Raw genomic sequence first — 21277 nt, 5'->3', positions numbered from 1 at the left:
TTCATGTGTAAATAAAACCCCCCACAGAATGGATTTTTCCAGGATCGATTCCGTCGCTGCTCCTGGTGTAAATGTGCTGTAACTTTATCCTGGTGCCAGTAATAATCCTCAGTCTGTTGCAGAGGCGAGAATCGATGAGGCCAACTCCCCCATCTGAACCAGTCTCCAGCTTCTATGACTGTTACACCGGAGCTGTTTTGACTTCAAGAAGATTTTCTAATCTTACGTATTTTCTTTGCTTTATGGAATGATTCATGAAGGTGACAACAACAACACAATTTCTTCTCGTATGAATTCCTTGATCGTTATCACATAGAATATCACACACCCCGAATGCGCTGTCTGTTTTCTAAGACAGCTGATGTGTCGTTTTTCTCTGTGGGGGTTTGGATATTGTACGATAGTGCGAGAGTCTATTCATTCTCCTGGAGAAGAGTCAGCGTCTATGCATTATCCAGGGCTAGACAATAAAATGAAAAGTGCACTTTTCCTGGGGAATAAATCCAAAGATCTGTCAGTAGTCGGATTTTTGGAGCCTGTTGGGTCGTGCAGAAGTATTGTCCCGTGTTTATTACATCGCGAGGTCTGAGCCTTGTATCCCTCAACCCCAAAGCGCTGCTGCATTGGTCGTTGGCCTTTGCAAGGCAGAAGTAAGTGATGCCGCACCTGGGGGTTATGTGTGTGTGTGTGTGTGTGTGTGTGTGTGTGTGTGTGTGTGTGTGTGTGTTAGTAATTCAGTTAGTGTCTACTCACTGCGCTGGTGGTGCCATCTGTGTCTGTTAGCCTCTGGTGCAGATCCAACCAGACGCTCTGCAAGGAGAAGCACAACAACAACAGCAGCGGCAACATGTCAATCGGCAACTACTACGACAACAACAACAACAACAACAACAACAACAACAACATCAAGAGCTTGAAGCAGACGTTAGTCAATCACGGTGAGAGCAGGAACAGGCGTGAAAGCAGGAGATGATGATGTCTTTTTTAAGTTGAAGACGAGGTTCAGCGGGGGGATCGGGAGCTCGGAGAGGAGGCGGACGAACGCAAATAAGGGAAGCGCAAAATAAAACAGAATGAGTTATGGCCGCATGAAAAGTCGAAACACGGAAATCCAAAATCACACGGACGGAGCGTTAGATTCTTTGCAAAGTAAGAGGCAGTAAGAGCTTCTAATGTCAATGTTGAGGAAACCTTTAATAAACCGCCCGACCCCTTTTTACTGTTGCTGTGCCTGTGTCACGTTCTTCATTCCCACCACAGGCAGTTTAAAACAATTATGGAGCCAGAATAACCATCAAAATTAATTGTAATGATGAAAGTAATTTATGGCTGCTGTGCCACTTGAAGAATGCATTGTGCACAGGGCCTCTGTGAATGCTAAGACATGAATGTTGATGGCCGCAGCTATTAAGCAAAGTCAAAGAAAAAGGAGCCGACATTCGAAACAGGTTAAGTCCGTGTAAGACAGGAGCTGTGTCCCAACTCAGGGAGACGCGCCCTTCGGGCGGGTGGCTGAACTGAAATGACCCGGGCCGGTCTACACTGGCGTGTTTCACCCTTTCTAGCAATGGCGCTGCAGTTGCCCACGGTACGACAATGTTCGTCATCACAGGGCGCGAAATGAATCCTGGGAGAGGTCGGGCCGGGAAGAATCCGCCCGGTGGCTGGGTGAAGCTGTGATCCTGAGGGAGACAGGGACGGGGTGCCACTCGTATGTATCAGGCAGCGGAGATCAGCTCTGGCCCCTTCCTTTTTCATTTAGCCGCTGATAATACGATGTAACTCAAATTTGGAATCACGGGAGTGTGAACTTCTCCAAACTGAATAAGGCCACTACTCTGAATTATGACATACAACCAGCTCAGCTTCCAGATAGAAAGTGATCCGGTCCTGAAGTCATGGAAGTAAAACCGGCTGACAGGTAGTAAGGTGGGTGAACCTTTCCTCGTCTCCACACGTACACTAGAGGAGACAGAAACACTCTTTACACTTTTTTTTTGCCAAAGTGTTTTTGGAAAGGCCAAAAAACAAACAAAGACCAAAAACCCTTCAAGCTCTGCTGCTAATGACTATCTCTTCGATGGGAGGGGTCGGTTATTCAGTCGTGACCTCAGCGAATGGGACATAAATAAAAACACAGTTAAGTTAAAATACTCTCTTCAGTTGGGGGGATTGATAAAACCTGCTGCGCTGAAGTACAGTGTGAGAGTGTGTGTGTGTGTGTGTGTGAAGACAACAGGACTTTGATTTCTAGTCTTCTCCTCCACAGAAAGCTGTTGTCATAAATCACAGTAAGCGCTGCGGGTTTCCGACGCGAGTCTGACCGATGAGTAGCTGTGGACGACGTCGCTCGCACGGAGACGTCTGCCGAACGCTGCAGGGAAAGTCAAGGAAATGGGGGTCTTGCTCAGTGGGCAGGCGAGACACACACACACACACACACACACACACACACACACGCTGTACAAGCTACTGGAAACACACTGAGCTTCAGGATGAGCGATTTGAACGCTTAATAAAACAATCTGGTCGCCGCTGACCTGAAATAAAAGGTGCTGTGTGCCGTTGGTTGTTCGGCACATAAAAGATTTCAGAGGTGTTTGCTATTTTATTTTTTACTGCACAACCCACACTAAACTGCAGATATCTATGTGTGTGTGTTGTCCACTAATAACAATAATGGCTTCCTCTCCTTTAAACCTGCAGTAACTGACAAAATGTCCGGCTCTCGCGCTGCCAAATACTCCATTACGTCCGCAGCAGCTACAGAACGCAGCTGTCTGCACTCTCGTGCCGTAGTGTATAAAGGCTTTTTTTCTCTTTCCATTAATTGCTGAAATCTGCAGCCGCGGCTGGAAACGAGGCCGATAACAAAGTGAGTCCGAGCCAAAACAGTCGGGGGCCATAAAGCCAGAACAACGAGCTGAAACGCGAACCGAGCGGAGCCGCAGGGTCGGGCGATAATCGTCACAACAAGCAAAACACCTTTCACCGTACACGTAGTATTATGATAATGCATAATCAGTCGTGACAATACAGAAATATAGCCACTTGAAGACTGTGCCAATGTGATGATGGCGGGTATTTGATTTAGAGGATTAGCCAACACCAGATGTTACCATCTGAATTTCCATGAAGTCTAATTATTCAGGATATATTTGTATTTATCTAGGCTGCTCAGGTTGTATCCTTCAGGTGCTTAAGATGGTTTTTTTTGGAGTTGAACTATGACAAACAGTTTATTTTTGTGTGTTTACAAAAAAAAATTGTTAGACCTGGAAACACCTCTGCCGTGTTTCGCCCTGTGCAGTGTGTCCTGTAATTACAGCATGTTCTGGTGAAATGTTTTCAGTGTTTGCATAGTAATTATGCAGGTTTCATAACCCCGTATGATTACAGTGGAGGCTGTTAACACATACAGCAGAACATGTCTTCCCTTTGGAGACATAGTTTTCTGTTTGGTACTCGGCAGGTGAAGAGCAGCGGCTTTATCAGAAAAGTAAAGTTGTGCGATTTGAAAACCAAAACATTAGGCTGAAAGACGCTAACATGCTCCAGGAAGCTGAAAGCTCTCTTTGTGTGACGTAAGATAACAGGAAATTAATTTTCCAATTATATCGACCAATTATAGGCCAGTGTTGTTTAAGTCATCAAAGACTGGAAAGAAAGGATTCGGCCTCAGTGTCACCTATTTTCCAGGGGAACAGAGAGAGAGAAATACAAGAAAAATCATATTTTTAAGGAAGAGACAAACTGAAGTCAGGAAGCGCGGGGCAACATGAATTTGCCTCTCTCCGTGGAGGTAACAGGATTTACAGTGTGTTATCAACGCAGGGCACTATTCTCGTCCTTCCACGCCGAACGACATCATCGCGCACAGCGTGTCGCTGGCTCATTGCTCCTTCTGTAAACAATTCCTGATTCACTCTGACGCAGTGTGATGGGATCGTTTCCTCTTCCCCGACTCCTGCGCCAGTCTTAATACTGACACCCGTGAAGGTAATACCGGGCCAAACAGGGGAGGCGAAGACAAAGACACATTCAATGAGCCACATTTTGGCTTTGATATGATATGATTACCGCCGAACGCTGTCTGGTCTTTTGAAAAGGTAATCCGGCAGAAAATGTCTATTCATCCCCTTTTCTGTCGCTCGTATTATTCTGACAACACGGTTGGAGGCTTGAAAGTTTGGTGACCTATTTTTTTTCCCTCCTGTGTACAGTTATTTTTCTGCTACTCTGCTGTCGGAGCAGAGCTGTCATTTTAGGGGTAATTTCTTCTATTTACAAAAATGAGACACAAAAAAATCATACAGAAATGCAACAACATGGCTTTCAGATTTATTTTTTAAATATCTTTATATATAAATATTTCCAAAATTCAAGTAAGCCAATAAATTGAATGTTTAGTTGTTGTTCTTTTTTAAAGTTTTGAGTTGAATAATCAAAATATCAAAATATGCTTTGCACATTACAGTAAAACGTAGCGTCTAAAGCAAACTAAAATGAATAAGAAATAAAAACAAAACATATTGATACAAGTGTATGGTTGTTGTTTTTTTTTACAAAAGGTAAAATTAAATAATAATCGAATATATCCACATTTAAAGCTCACCGAGGTCGCCCCTAAAATCATTGATTCTTCATTTAATAAAATGGAACCTTGAAAGAACAAATCAAACTTGACACTTGAAAAAGTCAGGCACCGTCATCTGCCAACCAGCATCTCTGAAGCTCACGATTTAAAGGAGACATATTATGCTAATATCCAGCTTCATAATTTTAACTTGTATTATTACTTGTTAAGGTTTACATCCTCTAATACTCAGTAAACACATCAGTGTCCTCAGACTGTCACATTCCTGCAGCTCCTCTTTCCAGCCTGTCTGAAACACCTGGTGTTAGCCCCTCCCTCCCAGTGAAGCCCAGTCTGCTCTGATTGGCCAGCTGGCTCCACTCTGTTGAGATTGGTGTAAAAAGCTTTCTTGCTCTCGCTTTACCGGGCTTTGTTAGGGGCGTGTCAGACTAACCTCTCGTCGTGCGTAACATGGGGACTCAGCTGTTTTAACTTTGTAAACATTTTACATACACAAAATAAAAACATAAAACACAACAGAGGTTTAGAGACCATAATATGAGTCCTTTAACGCATTATGTCTGGTTGTTTTCATTCATAAAAGTGACAAGTTGTGGTGATAATCTGGATTATGTCTTCGCTAATAGCAGAGCCGACCTCAAACCCGCCAATAAAGAATGAGAAGCTCTTTCCTGTCGTACAGCACCATGTTTCCTGGATCATGAATAAAAACATAACGTACGACTACAATGGATGTGGGTTTTTTGTAGTTGTTCAGAGAGCAGTATCTGTGGATATGTGAATAATGTATTAATTTACACACCAACTACATACATATTTATACATGGCAGTTTTTCAGTTCTGTGCCACCCTGCTCCTACATTAGAGGGTTTTGATGTCAGTGAGACAAAACCTCTTCATCCTCTTTCATTTCTTTTCACTTCATTGTTCCGGGGCCAACATTTCTCTTCTGGCTATTTGGGAGAATGTTGGGATGTTGCTTGGCTACAAGACGTCCACAGACACACACACACACAGACACACACACACAGACACACACACACACACACACACACACACACACACACACACACACACACACACAAACACACACCTGATCTACCTTGTTGATCAGATAAATAAATGAACGCATTATCACTTGTCAGCTCTACTTTTTTTTTTTTTACCCCTCTGCACAAATTCCAACCTTCAATTAACAAATAAACGATTCCTGAGGAGTTCTCTCTCCTGTCCTGACTTGTACAAATAAGACTCGACTGTGTTCATTCAACCCGTGAGCAGATTTTCTTTTGTGAACGAGCCAGTTCCCTGGTGTGAGTGCGATGGGGGTCTCTGGAGGGTTTAAGGGGGTCATAGGGCGATTATTGATCAATCCGTTAGTGGGAGGCGTTCCAATCATTTCTGGGTTAGGGCTGAACCCTGGTGCTGCAGGTTCACTGGACTGAGGAACTGTTCCAATTAGACCCGGACAATTCGTTAGAGGGATATTAAATTACCGTCGGGGTCCAAAGGCTAAAGGTTGTTTATAAATATGAGACAGAGGTCTGTTAATACATGAACAGATAACTCCTCAAAAAAATAATGATCTTATCCTCATCATCTTTTTTCTTAATGTGATTCCCTCGTATTCCCTCCCACGCCCTCCCGACTGTTACACTGTGTTTCCTCATTCTTAGCTCTCTCTCTGCCGCAGCGGCCCCCTCGCCCAAAGACCGCGGAGTCTGCCGAGGCTCCATCAGCGCCAGCACGTCAAGTACTGGACAAGACGCAGGCAATGCAGAGACGGAGGGGGGAGGAGGGCGGGGTGGTAGATGTAAAGGTGGAGGTAAAGGACGGAGGAGGGTGAAGGGGCACGTGGGACCAGAGAGCTGCTGCCGCAACGAGGAAGAAGTGTGTAAAAAAACACACTTTGCAATAGTTTGTGGAACGTGAGTTGTTGTTTTTTTATTGCATCCTCCGTCTCTTTCTCTCTCTCGTCATCCAACCCCCCCATCCCTACCTCTCCATCACTTTAGTGTTAATTAACTCCTCACACCACCCCCACTCCCTCATCTCCTCATGAACCCCCTGCTTCTTTCATTTTCTCCTCCAACTCCATTTTCTATTTTTCCTCCTTCCGTGTGCTGCTTTGGCCAATGTAACATCTCAAACCTACGAAACCTCCACATGCAGACAACTTAAAAAAAGAAGAAGAATGAGTTGTGTCTAACGCTACGTCCACACCGATGCGGTTTCAACGTGATGCCCAAATAGACAATCTGCCTCCTGGACAGAGACGACGTCCCATACGGAGCTAAAAACGCTCCTCTAGGATACAAAATACAAAAATAGGAAAATCACCCGCGCAACAGAGCCGAGAGTCAATGAGTCTGTTTCAAAGTCCTGTTTAAACAAGTTGTCATCAATAACTCCTGTGATGTCTGTGCTTGTATTGTTCAAACTCACACTGTGAGGGACAAACTTCCCATGTGGGGACCAAAGGTTTGGTTTATTAAACGTCAAAGATAAAAGAATGAACAGGCGGTGGTGATGAGAAATCAAAATACAAAGCCAACAATGTGTTACACAAGACACCGCTGAGAGGTGGCTAGATGATAAAAAATATAAAGAAACTGCTCCACAGAACTCATTAAAATGGTCTTTTTTTATCTTCAAGCCATTCAAATTACACAAATTTAATAATCTGAGCAGGTTAAACATAAAACCTTCACCTTCTGCGAAAAATGTGTAACCTTTGATTGAGGGGGTTTGTGTTGACTTGAAAATGTCACCGCACCGGGGCAATTTTAAAAGTGAGTCATAATCAATATGGACAAATCTTTTTTTAAATATGGCTCGTTTACTTTCCTGAAACTGTTGGATACTGTTGTTTTTAGCAAAACTTAACTTGAAAACTCAATCACACCAGTATGATGATTCTAGAAGTCCCTGCAACCTATGTCTGTATTAAAACATTCTTTAATCTTAACTATATTCCTTAATGGTTTCCATTGGGACAATTTTAAACTTGCATGCGAAAAGGGGGACATCACAACCGAGTTAAATTTAACAAAACAGTATTATTCAAACCAGGCAAAATAGTCTTATGCCGGCCGCATCACAAAAACAATGCAATTGTTAGGGTCTATTTTCATCTTCGGATGAATACACGGTTGATGTAGCAGGACAGTGTACATGTGTGTGTGTGTGTGTGTGTGTGTGTGTGTGTGTGTGTGTGTGTGTGTGTGTGTGTGTGTGTGTGTGCGTGGTTGGTTGCCACAAAAATAATCTGCAGTGTCCGTGTTCATGGTAAAGTTATTCATTACAATAAAGAAACATGTCACCAGGCGCAGCACTGTGTCCGTCTGATGTGTTTTTAATGGCTCGTGTGGCCTTTGTGGCACAGACGAGTCAAATACATCAGGCTGTGAATACAAAAGTCAATACTTTGTCAATAGGATCAATTTGATGTTGGTTTTTAATCTTTTCATGGGATGTGAATGTGATGAAAATAAGTAAAAAAGATATTGAGTGTGGCCGACCTCATCCTTGAAAACTCAGGCTTTGATGGATGATGTTGTTATGGTGAACCTCCAGTGAATTAATGAGCTGTAAGTCAATGCTATATGTTCCTCAGTGATGTGTGTGTGTGTGTGTGTGTGTGTGTGTGTGTGTGTTCCTCACCTTATTCTCCAGTCGACCGATGAGTTCAGCCAGACGGTTGATCTGCGCCTCCAGACCTTCTTTCCTCACCTCCACTGCACCTGCAACACACAGACACACACACACACACACACATAAACACAAACTCAATCTAAACACACCGACTGAACGAGTATGAACACACTTGAAGTTGTATCACCTGTTTTTCTCGGCTGCGACTTGACACCTGACGCAGCTGGATCACATTTATTGAAATTCATGCAGCCATATTGAAAATCAAATTCCAGAAGCCCGACATGTTCTCATCCCCTTGAAATATCAAACAAGGAGCTCATCCATGAATATGCTGTTGAACCGTCCCTGCTGAGTAAAGTCACCAGCGGTTCTGTCTTTCTCCCGTTTTGTTTTGTTCCCTCTTTTCATTCATATTTATACGACTGAACGTGATACTTTTCAGGTAACTGCCGTTATACGCTCCTCTTATCCCTCGTTTTTTTCCCCATTTCCATTGTTTCATCATGAATATTTCATGCGGAGTGGGACTTTGCAACCCTGGCTGATGAATAGGCAATTATAAGTGTTTATCAGAAGGATCTCGACGACGGTAGAGGAACGGACGGAGCTCCTGCGAGTTGCTCTGTCTAATTGGATCCCGTTGCAGGGTGATTTCAAATGTGTCACATTGGTACAGAATGCAACTTTTTCTTTTTGGCTGCACTTAGTGGCAACGACGTGCCAAGAAATGGTGCCGTTCACCGAGAAGGAGGCTGCCAACAAGCAAACATGTATGTGAGCAATGAATGATTTCAAAACACTTTTAGAGGAAGACACACACACACACACACACACACACACACACACACACACACACACACACACACACACACACACACACACACACACACACACACACACACACACAGAGTGTGTATTAGTTAGAAACGGTGAATGTGAATACAACTTTCGTTGGTTTTACAAGAGAACTCCACAGGGCACCTCTCATCTGTTTCCAGTGTATTGATAAGAAGCATCTTTCACTGTTCATTATCTCCCTGTGGAGAACAGAGCTCCTCCCCGTCTTTGTTGATGATGGTCGGTTATTTGTGCGCGTTGGGTACGAAGGATTCTTTACACTTTAAAAGAACGTCTATGTTTTTCACCTCCTCAACCTTCATTTTCTCCCCTGTTCCCCTATTCCTCTCCACTTTCTCCTGAGCTGCTGTCGTCTCTTCATCCCCTGATGGGCCCCTCACAGCTAATTGGAGAACTGGCTGCATACTCTTCATTAAAAGCTTTAACAGCCAGTCAATTAGGAGCTACCTCCCTCCCCCCTTAAACACACACACACACACACACACACACACACACATTTACGCACTCATCAACTAAACCGTAGTCTGTAACCATGGAGACAGGTGGGAGATAAAAAAGCCCAGTGGTCATTTCGACAGACTTGGAATATAAGCGCGCCGGTCAATTATAGAAGTGTGCCAGGACATTACAGCCTTCGACTCTCGCAGCATGGCTGAGGGGAGGGGGGAGGAGGGGGTTCGAGGCTCTACTGACCTTCTCCTCACTTAAACCTAATTTGAGTTATTCCACATTTCACCTAATTTAACTTTTTCCTTCTGCGTCACCGAGTATTTAAGTGTGTTGACACGAATCATGGGGGGAAAGAAAAGGTCCAGTGTCGTTTCAACATCTCTTGGAATCAGTGACGGAAAAGTTCAAAGCATTTTTACATAATGTTAACACATTACTTACTAGAATTTTTTTTTTTTGAAAACTGCTCTTCAGAATGGAAACTATTGCAGAATGCAGGGATTTTTAACTACGGGGTTGAACGGTTATCTGCGCCGATATTCACCATTTTTATGGTTATCGGTATCGGCCGTTAATAATTTCATTACATAATGAGCTACTTTGGCTCGGATGCAGCCGCAGTCACGACTCTCTGGACTTTAGCGATGGCCCCTCCATGTTTGTTGGTTTGTTTGTTCAACTTCATAATAATGCTGCTGACAAATTTCTTGAATTGAACATATGCTTTAAGGTATTTCCACAAAGATTTGTGTTAAGAGTTTGTATTATTCAAAAATTTTGACGCCTTTTTTACCGGTTTCAAATATCGTTTATCGGCCTCTTAGATCAGTAATAATCGGTATCGGCCCTGAAGAAGCCATATTGGTATCGACCCTCAGGTAAGGCTAGAAACGATGATCATCACACGGATGACTTGAACCACACAGCAACAGCTCGCTGCCTTATGATGCCATAATAATTTACAGTGTCCGCTGACCACTTGAATTTCACTTGTTGAACGCTCTCAAATAAAAGGATCGGGCTTGCCGTTGATGCTATTAGATACAGTAATGGGACGGTGAACATTTATTCATATCTCATGAATTACCAGCTACTGTTTTCCTTAATTTTTAAAGACATCTGTCTCAGCAGATGGATGAACACTTGGCGCCTCCGCTCTCGTCTCCATCACAGTCACATCATGTTTGGCACAGCTGGGTGTGAACGCACACACACACACGCGCGCGCGCACACACATGCACACACACACACACACACACACACACGCACACGCACACGCACACATGCACAACACACACACACACACACACACACGCACACATGCACAACACACACATTGTGCATTGTTGACTAAGACGTCTGCTTAATGTGGCACTAGAGACTAACTAGCAAATCCTTTGTGAATGTTTCCAGGCTGTTTTCAATTTTTTTTAATTGTTCCTTTGTGTCTTGCTGCTGCAACCAGTAGTAAATCAAAAATTCAAAACATACTTTTCAAAAACACGAACATGTATGTAAATATGTAAGTAGCCAAACGTGTTTATGTTTGAGTGAAATAAGAAACTGATCTTATGTTTTTCCTTCTCACACTTTAAAACTACAAGTCCCAGTGTCAATACAGCAGCAATGCTCCTTTTTTTATTTCCAATTTTTTACATGGATCATGAACTGGTGAGGAAAAAGACTTGTGCACATGTAAATCCAGGTGTTTTCAACCAACTCATGAATCTAACATTTGCTTGATTGGTTCGTTGGGCACAGATGGTTAAACCCGCAACGTTCTCATTGGCCGAAACTAAAAGTGGCCTTGTGGAAATTAGCATTGATAATAATTCTGCTAAAGTTTACAAAGCTGGAAAGATGTTCAGTTACAGCAACTTTAGGAGACATAAGGACAATGTCACAGTTGTACATGTGTTCCACAGTTAGGACATATGCGTTCCCACAGTATAATTATATATAACCACACACACACACACTCGTTTCGATGTGTCTGCAAGAGCCTGAAAAAAGCACTGAACGATAAATTGCAGTTCATTTTCAATTTAAAAAAATTAAAGTGACAGCACCAGATACTGTACCGTGCTGAAGCGTGGCGCACAGCTGCTCGAGTTAAAGATGCTGGTGGATACTTATAGCTCTCTTATTCTTTCTCATTCTTACCCGCTCTTTGTCCCCCCCCCCCCCCCCCCCCACTCATCTCCCACTTCGTCTTTTCTGCCCTTTTGTTTTTCCCTCCCCTCTCTCCTTGTGTCTGTTCTCTTTTCCCTCTGTGGAGACTGATCGATTGACAGACTCCTCTCTATATATGCTCTTATATATACTGTACTGTAATAGAACTACAGGACTGACAACAGCGTGTGTGCACACAGCCACGGTGGAGGAGAACCCTGACGGGAGAAGAGGGAGAAAGAAGGCCTGACTCTGGAGTGAAGGATTATTCTTCCACGCTGGAGGAGGGAGGGCAGCCGGACGGGGAGGGAGAATGAGAGGATCTCGGGCCCATTAATCAATCGACTAGTCCCGACTCAAGACAAAGCACAGCTGACACGAAGGTCCCTGGCTGTCAGAGCTACTTTACCGCCTACAGTATCCCAGAGAAGGGGGAGGTGGCGGAGGAAAAATACGAGACAGGAAAAATAGAGGCTTGACGCTGAGGTAAAAGATTGTGAGATTGACGAAAAAAAAACTAAAAAAACAACTTAAACGTCCCCCAATGTATAAGGTGCGTTATCGTCTGTTTGACTCTGAAACCAGAGATTGAACCATAAACAGGAGTAGAGTCATTTTCTCACAGACTTCCTCAGAAACGTACTTATTTTTGCAACCAGTGGAGTCGCCCTCTGCTGGTGATGCCAGAGAATACAGGCTTCGGGCACTTTCCCGCATTGGCTTCATTTTCTCCATTTGCTCCATTTTTTATATGAACTATTAGACATAAAACCGTTCCTCGCAATCCTCTGCTCAGTGAACCACGTCAATATTTCCACGCCCGTGTCGGCAGTAATCCGCTCAGTGGCCTTTTCTCACGCGCGCGTCGGCTTAAACATGACGGGATAACTCTCCGATGACAAGTGACAGATGTTTGGACTCTGGAAGAGGAAGAACTGTCAGTCGGAGCCGTCATCCGTCTGGAAGTCATCCAAAGAGGAATTGATCTTTTATTTTGCTCTTGAGCTGACGTACTTCTTTCAATTGAACTTCTCAATGTCATCTGTATATAGCGTTCGCGTCGTTCTTTCGGCACGTGGATGCCTGAGAGAACAAGTCGGTGCCGTGCGAACAATAAATAGTTTTCTGTGTAGAATACACAGTAGAAAATGTGAATAACTAAATGCAGTAAGTTTTTTCTTACTTGCCTTTCTTCATCAATTGGATAATTCTGTTTTATAAAAAAAAAAAGCTATCGAATTATGAAAAAAATCACTTCTTTACCTTTTTATTTAGATTTTGCAGGAGTAGGTTTCTGCAGTGGTTAGTCTTTTTGTGCGTATTTGCATTTGGAAGATGACATAAACACAAATGCCATATGTTATATGCAGTTTTTTACTCGAGGTCATGTTATTACCCAGCAGCACTTTGGTTTTTGTCATATTGGACCTTGATGTCTCCGTCGGTGGCTTCAAGTCATCTCTTGTCCACGTTGTCTCTATCGACACATCTGTATCTGCGTCACGGTCGAGAGACACATGTCCTGGTGTGATTCATTTAAAGAAAACAAAGCTTGACTAAAAACAAAGGTAAAGGACAAGTAATTCAATGATTTAAAGGAAATAAAGAAAACTACACAGCAACTACAAAAAGGGGCTCTGATCCTGGTGCTGTCGTGATGTAAATGAAATATTGTCTATTTCCAAAACTCTTGGTATCAATATGTGATCTAACTCTCTGCAAGAAAGAACATGTGCATTTCCTGAATATGTCCTTTTACATCCCAGAGTACAAACAAGGGAAGAAAATCAAATAAAACTCTGCACAGTAGCACAACATTTATGTCTATTGAATTTTCAGTGATATTCACTTTTCCTCTGTATTTCTACCAGGCTGAACCGGCAGCGCCAGTCGGGTGCGAAGTCACTCTTATCTTTTGCACGTAGCACATTGTGCGTCGTGTGTGAGGACGTGCATTTGCAGGATAAAGAGTAAAAGTGTTCTCTGGCAACGTGCTGTCAGAATCACAAGGCCGCGGCAGAATAAAGAGTCATCACTGACATCCCGATGTCTGTCGTTGACGTAAAAACCCTCTTACGGCGCCGTGTTTATGCCACGCCAGGGAAACACAAAGATTTATAGAAACCATGGTAACTGATAGCAACTGTCGTCTCGCTCAGGTGCACCAGTGAGGCCATGAATCACAAAGATCCTGTTCAGGGGTAACTGACTTTTATAGACTCAATTTGTGCTTTATATTCGTGTCTGTGCTAAAATGGGCCAAGACACACACAAACACATTGTAATATTGAGTCTTTTATGTGACCGTACGTGACCTGCTCATCTGAAAAGTTCATCTGATCACATCAATAAAAGAATCAATACAAGGCTTTGACAACAACTCTGCTGAACGTGCCGGTTTACTCCAAATCACTCAGGTCAGATGTGACCTCGCAGAAAATCATTTACACTGGGTTCTTAACGATGGGACGTTTTAAATGTTGATTTCTTGCCTTGGTTCACACATCTACACAGCATTTTCATTAACAAATCGCTGATATGTTAACTTTGTCTGATTTTGTCCAAAATAAGCAGAGTTACTTTACAGCACAAACGATTACAAAGGGTGATTACAAAGGGTGTTGGATGCAGCAGTTTCTTAAACAGCTATCCCACTGGTTTTTGTATGTTTTAATGCAATAATTAAAATAAAAAAAACCTTGCATTTTGCAAAGCATTTGTCTATAGGAACTCTGACAGCAAAGCTTGTAAATACACCTGACTCAAAATATAACTTCCAGGTGGTGATTCAGTTCAATTTGAATGAATATTTTTTCAATAATTAATGTAATATATCACCAATACCATTATTATGGTACATATGGTAGAAAAAAACCTCTCTATTAGGCATTAAACATGTGCAAAAAGAAACAAAAAATCTCTAACTGAATATTGTGATTTGAAATGCATTATTATTTATTATTAGACCAAACAGTGAAGACTGTTTAAAATGAGCGGTCCTGGAACTGGAGGACTAGTTTTAAACTTGAAATAGCTTTTGTACGAAATTATATAAAGACATTTCCATTCCGCCTCATAGCACTAGCAGGGAATATATGAAGTCCTACAAGTATTGTACTGTATTGATTATTGCTGAGTGATTCAGTCCAGTTATTTTATTTTTCCAACAGATCGATGCAGTTCAATTTGCATAATTACAAATTGACAAATTGAACTGATGCATTGATGCGACTGAATGAATGGTTCCACCTCCTAAAACGAACCCCCCCCAAAAAAGCATTCAATGTTGTTATTGGTGAGAAGGAGAATTCTTTCTTTCCCCATTGAAAAATCACTGTCCATACAAGCTCTTAATCTTGGAAATGAGGTCATCCATGAATGCAGCAACCCAAACATGTACCGCCATCAGCTGTTACCAGTCGATACCAGGCAAACACAGAATGTTAATGATGACGTCTCTGCAGGTTGATGTTCAATGAACAATGATGTAAATGGACACTGAGAAGGAAATACTTGTAAATGTTGAGGTGATGATGGGCGATCGCTTTACATGGGGTTGTTACATTGAGAATATAAAAGAAAAAAGTATCGAGATAACTCTGTGGTATTTGTTCTCATTTTTTAAAACAAGTATAATCCTACCAAGTCATCAAACAATAGATTTGAATTGACATATTGATGCTGTGGTCCTCTTAAAGGTGCTCATGAGGTAATGTATTTATAAGTTAGTGCCCATTAGACTCTCGACTGTACAGTCAGAAGTTTACACCATCTATTGGCCTCTGTGACACACACAGAGGATGTAGAACAGATGCATCAGCGATGACTTCAATCAATGTTTACCACAGCGTCAGTATTTTAGTCTGACCTGAAGTTGTCAGAGGATTTCGCCCGCCACATTTCCAACTACCCAAGCTACTCTGGGTCAAAGTGACGTATGGACGCGGAAATTACAGCGGACATCTTTAACGGACGCTCATCAATAACAACTTCTGACTCTTTATGACTTTCCTCTCCCCCGAGCCACGTCTCAACTGAAGTGAACACACACACACACACACACACACAAACGCACACACACACACACACACACACACACACACACACACACACACACACACACACACACACACACACACACACACACACACACACACACACACACACACACACACACACTCACACACGCACTCACACACTCACACACACTACATAGCATATTTTAGAGAAATATTTACCAACTCTCTACCCTCTCCCATTGCTTACTCAGCCATCCCTACATTTCTTCCTTTTCTTCCTCTTCCCTTCCTCCTTTCCGTCTCTTCAAGCCTTTCACCTCCGCCAACCTCTGTCACGTCTTTTCTCCACCCGTTTATCTTGTGCGCACCTCTCAGTAGGAAAGTCGCATCTGACATGTGCAGGTGGTTGATTGAGGTGTTTCACAAAGGAGAATAAATCACACAGGGAGGAGTGTGTGTGTGTGTGTGTGTGTGTGTGTGTGTGTGTGTGTGTCTGTGTGTGTGTGTGTGTGTGTGGTGGATGATATACTCTCACGAAAGGTTGGGAATATGATGCTAATCATACAAGCCCATGACGGATGGCCTCCAACCATAAAATCAGAGGAGGCGCTGCAGTGTGTGTGTGTGTGTGTGTGTGTGTGTGTGTGTGTGTGTGTGTGTGTGTGTGTGTGTGTGTGTGCGTTTGTCACCTGAAGCAGTGTTGATGGTCCTGACTGCCTCCCTGGGGCTGACTCTGTTGTTTGGGGGATAGTCAGGGACGGTGTTTTCATTGCGCCTCTCGGGAATACGTGGACTCACCTTGGCAGGTAGATGACTGAGAGAGAAGAGCAGGCAGGATTAGATAAAGAGAAAGTGTGTGTGCCCGTGTGCCCGTGTGTGTGTGTGTGTGTGTGTGAGCGAGTGTGTGAGCGAGTGTGTGAGCGACAGATGTTTAACCAGAGAAGATTTGTGCTTGAAACACTGCCTGGTTTCCATTAGAACTGCTGACAATCCGAGTTTTACACATAATGCCATGATACATGTGCACAGTCATGAACACACAATTTCACACTGCCTGACACTGCGATGCCCTCGCCGCCTCACCCTGATTGGCTGTGCTGTTCGTCGATCGCGTCCACGGCGCTCTCCACAGAGCTCAGCAGAGACTGGATCTGATTGGCTGATTCCTTCAGGAGGAAACGAGTCACAAACTGCTCCACGTTGGTTCCTCTCTCGTAAACCTGTGGAGACAGAAGGAAAAATATATATATACATAATTGAGTCAAGACTGCAATCAAACTTGAACTATTTTCATAAGACTCGTTTGAATGTTCATAAATGCTGCTATGAGCCCTCGAGGGGAAATCTATCTTATTAACCTGCAAATTGGAAGTTTGCCAACTTAAGTCAGACTTTCTCGGGGGGGGGGGGGGGGGGGGGGGGGGGCGGACAAAGAAGACGCTGCTGAGGACGTGAACACGGTGAACCGTCAGAGGAGGCGACTCGTTTCAGATAAGACCCGAGCTCCTGCTTCACCTACGAGGACCTTATCTTCCACCTTTCAATTATTGAGGGAACCGAGTGCTAAAAAACACTTCCCCCCCCGAACAGCGACGGTCCAATCACGGCTTAGAAGTGACAACAATGTGTTTGAAAATACTAAGCTCAGTACCCAGACAGTGAATTTGTTTTTTCCTTGGCATCATTTTGTGGGCTACTGCTACTGTCTCAGTGCCGCTCAAACATGTTTACGGTCAAAGGCGTGTCAGATTAACACGTGAAAAAACCTCCGTATCAAAAAAAAGCACGGTCATAACTGACTCAATATTTACTCCGGAGAGCGAAGTCACTCGGTCATGTCAGCCTTGCTGTCGGGAGTCACGGCACAGGGATTCGGGGAGACAATTACGGTTCCTGTGCAGTCATCCGTCGTCTGCTGCACTCCAATCAAAGACGAACCGTCCCGAGAGGCGCGGAGTCACACTGGCTGCATTGACTTCCACACACAAACCTGCACTCATTGACTTGGAAGAGGCTCTTCGCTTATCGGTTCATGTGAGCAATAGTCCAGTCGGCTTGTTCCGGTTTCCATGAACAACAGTTACATAAGTGTAAAAAAAACTTAAAAAAAAACAAATTTATCTTTAGTACAATAAACAGATATCACAATGTTTGTAGAATTCAGCCTCGTAGTTCCAATTTTTTTTGCACTTCTACCGAAGAGACAGTGATGACTTACAAATGACTAGCATGCTGAGATTCAATTACCAAAGTGGGATCTTAATCTGAATGAATTTAAAAGACAAATGGGAATTTTGGCATTATGAATCCATTTTATAGAGACATTCATTGAATAAGAAAACGCTGATGAGGTTCTAGATGCAGTGTGGCATGCATTTGGTATAATGAGCACACTGATACAGTGGGGGAAATAAGGATTAGATTTTTTTTAAATCCAAAAGATCCAATTCATTAATTCACACTCAGTTTTGTGCAGATATTGGAATTAACTCCAGTGTCATGTTTATGTGGAATGACACTGGAACATCTTGAACAAATGAACTGAAAATGAATTCATACAAAGTCTTGAATATAATAACTGATGAAGTAAGACCCTTGTACGGGTTTGTGTTATCTTTAAGTTCAACATTTTCTTTTTCTCTTTATGCATATTTCTGACATGGAACTCAATAATGTTATCTTTTTCTTTTTAAAAAAAAAACCATTGTCCATATTGTAATACTTTCCCAAAAGACGTATTTTCACAAAATGTATTGCTCCAAAACAAAATCTTCTTTTTTTTTTAAAATCATTGCACATAATACCGCATCATTCATTAATACCTGTGTTATTCCGGCGGGTTTTCGTTAGAAAATGTACGTTAGAGATGACACAGACTCTTTGAGGATTCCTCTCTGTGAAATATCTTGTAATTTTGTGAATGATCCGTCGCTGATCAATAATGTAGAGCGCCAACCACAACAATTTTAAGATTTCCTTTCTCCAAACAGCACAGCAATGTGACGACTTTGAAAGTAATGTAGTGTGTACATGATGTTATTGAAATCAGCTGGTTCCTTTGCCTTGGTGTAACAAATTTCTCAGCGTGTTTTAATAACCAGTAACAAAAGATTAATGAGAGTCATGCTGGATGAAGGCGGCAAAAATTCTTACGGCTGTACAGTGGCAAGAAAAAGTATGCAAACCCCTTTTTTGAATTGCTGTACCTGGTAATTGGATCTCTACGTAAAATAAACACATTAGCGTAAGCAAACAATTATAATCTTTCATGTCTTCATGGAACACACTGATTAAACATTCGCCGAGCTGCTTGGAGAAAAGTGAATAAACCCTTGGATTTAATAACTGGTCAAACCTCCGTTGGAAACGATAACCTCATTAGCCGTGGATCAGATGTGCACAACGTTCAATTTTCCGGACCAGTTATCCAACAGCTTGGGCTGAGCCATATTCTTGGGATATCTGGTGTAAACAGCTCTTAGCTCTTTGAGAATCATTTCGCAGCAGCTCGATTAAGGTTCCGGGTTCAGACCTTGTTTGTCCGTTGTTCAAAGTCAATCTGTAGAAGGTTTAATTCAGAGTCATTGTCCTGATGCATCATCCAACTTCTACTGAGCGTCAATTAGGAGTTAATTTTTCCACGATGATGTCGAGCCGTCCAGACCAGAGGCCACAGTCTCGACTCAAGATCGACTCAAGTCGCCCTGTTGGCCATGAGCTGCACAGTTACCTTGTACATGACTAAAAATGTGGAAAAAGTTCAATATATACAGTATATATAACAAAGTGTCGCTGGACAGAAGCTGTGAGAAAGATCTCTGTTGACTGGTCCCTGGTTTTTTGAAAACGGTAAAAGCCCCGGCGACTAAGGGAAATAAAGATTTTCACGGAAAATCATAACCGAACAATGGCCGACGCGGCGGGAGACCACCTGCCACCTGGTCACTTTGAACCATTTCTAAAAAACTTGAAAACGCCTGGGCCCCAGTTTTTCTGCGATCATAATAAAAGGGGGAAAAGCTCAAGTAATAAAAGACCTGCACTTTAGTGGTTCCACTTTCGAAACGCTCAATGAATTAGGACGAAATAGTCGACACACATGCTGCCCCACATTAGACGCAGCTGGATCCCAGGGCAGCTGCCGTCTTTGCCCGAACAGTTAACCAACATCCTGCATCAGCAGAAGAACCAAACCAAATGCAGTCGGACTCTACATATGAATTGTAAGTTAACAGTTTTGGTGAATGGTGCCTCCTAATTTTTTTTAATTTTCTCCACACTTCACCCTGTCCTCCTCTCTCTCTCCATCCTGTACGTACAGTATCTGGCCTCCTCTGAGTCCCTCCGCTGAACGTGTCCCATGGGCCCAGCTTCAAAGAACCTGGGATAGAAACGATGTGATCTATAATTCACACAGATCACTGACCCGGGACGAGATTACACCATTGCTCCTCCGCCGGCTCCTCCAGACGCAGCCCGATGATTAGCTACACTGGATGTTATTGTTAGAATGTGTGACCGAGCTCGCGTGTTCGTCGGTAAGAGTTCAGGTCAGGAGCAACGAGAGTCCGTCGGTGTGTGCGCTCACGTGTGCCTGGTTCTGTGTCATGATTGATGACAGAGCTCTCCAGAATTCATCACACTTGGGGTTTTTTTTTTTATTGTATATATTTTTCACACATCACCGGAGGCTTCGTTTGAAACAGTGCACACGGGCGACACACAGCGAGCTGCAATATGACCAGAAGTCAGAGTACGTATCGGCTTTTTCATTACAAAGTGGAGGTGACTTGTTTTTTCATAATATCAGAGAAATTGAATCTGGTAGGAGTAATTGCCCGTGCCTGCAGTGTGTGTGTGTGTGTGTGTGTGTGTGTGTGTGTGTGTGTGTGTGTGTGTGTGTGTGTGTGTGTGTGTGTGTGTGTGTGTGTGTGTGTGTGTGTGTGTGTGTGTGTGTGTGTGTGTCTTTCAGATCTCATGTGCGGTATTTCTTCTCATCTTCTAAAGGTTAACAACAAATCTCCTCATTACCATCCACCTACGCATTTGCACACATGTATGAGGCTGCTCATCACTGCAGTGCACACACAGACACACACAGACACACACACACACACACAAACACTCATGAATGCACTCCTATCTTTGCGAAGAAATTCATTGACATATACATTCCCGAGTCCCGTCCGTAAACTTATCATCTTCACCACAACTACATGCATAACCCAAATATTAACCCTGACCTTAACGTTGACGTGATTATAGACTGAACTGTACAAACCAAGTCTTAACCCTTGAACTGCCCTTTAAAGGTTTGTCAGATCGGGCAGTCAAAATGTCCTCAACCTCCCCGTATGTCCTCACTCGGTCAGGTTGACTATAGTAAACTGGTCCTCAGAAAGACATAAGTACAAGTAAACACACACACACACACACACACACCCCAGTCTTTTGTGATAAGATGCTGGCGGTTGATTACAGGGGGTTGCAGAAGTAATCAGTGTTTACAGAGATTGGTCTCGTT

The 21277-nt window shown here is 43.0% G+C and overlaps 1 protein-coding gene across 2 annotated transcripts in view; it reads right to left on the bottom strand.

Annotated features, from left to right (window-relative positions):
• Positions 1–21277, bottom strand: part of necab2 (N-terminal EF-hand calcium binding protein 2) — a 94871-nt gene that overhangs the window by 27974 nt on the left and 45620 nt on the right. The window contains exons 6-9 of one of the 2 annotated variants that reach the window (XM_035642139.2): positions 16837–16973; positions 16443–16567; positions 8261–8340; positions 754–810 (exon numbers count right to left, since the gene is read on the bottom strand). In XM_035642139.2, coding sequence (XP_035498032.2) covers positions 754–810; positions 8261–8340; positions 16443–16567; positions 16837–16973 — 399 coding nt within the window. The remainder of the gene's footprint in view (positions 1–753; positions 811–8260; positions 8341–16442; positions 16568–16836; positions 16974–21277) is intronic. The other variant, XM_047333434.1, reaches the window with a different exon arrangement.

Source organism: Scophthalmus maximus, chromosome 7 (assembly GCF_022379125.1).
Source record: "Scophthalmus maximus strain ysfricsl-2021 chromosome 7, ASM2237912v1, whole genome shotgun sequence".
Taxonomy (NCBI): Eukaryota; Metazoa; Chordata; class Actinopteri; order Pleuronectiformes; family Scophthalmidae; genus Scophthalmus; species Scophthalmus maximus.
This window is presented reverse-complemented; position numbering and strand designations above follow the sequence as displayed.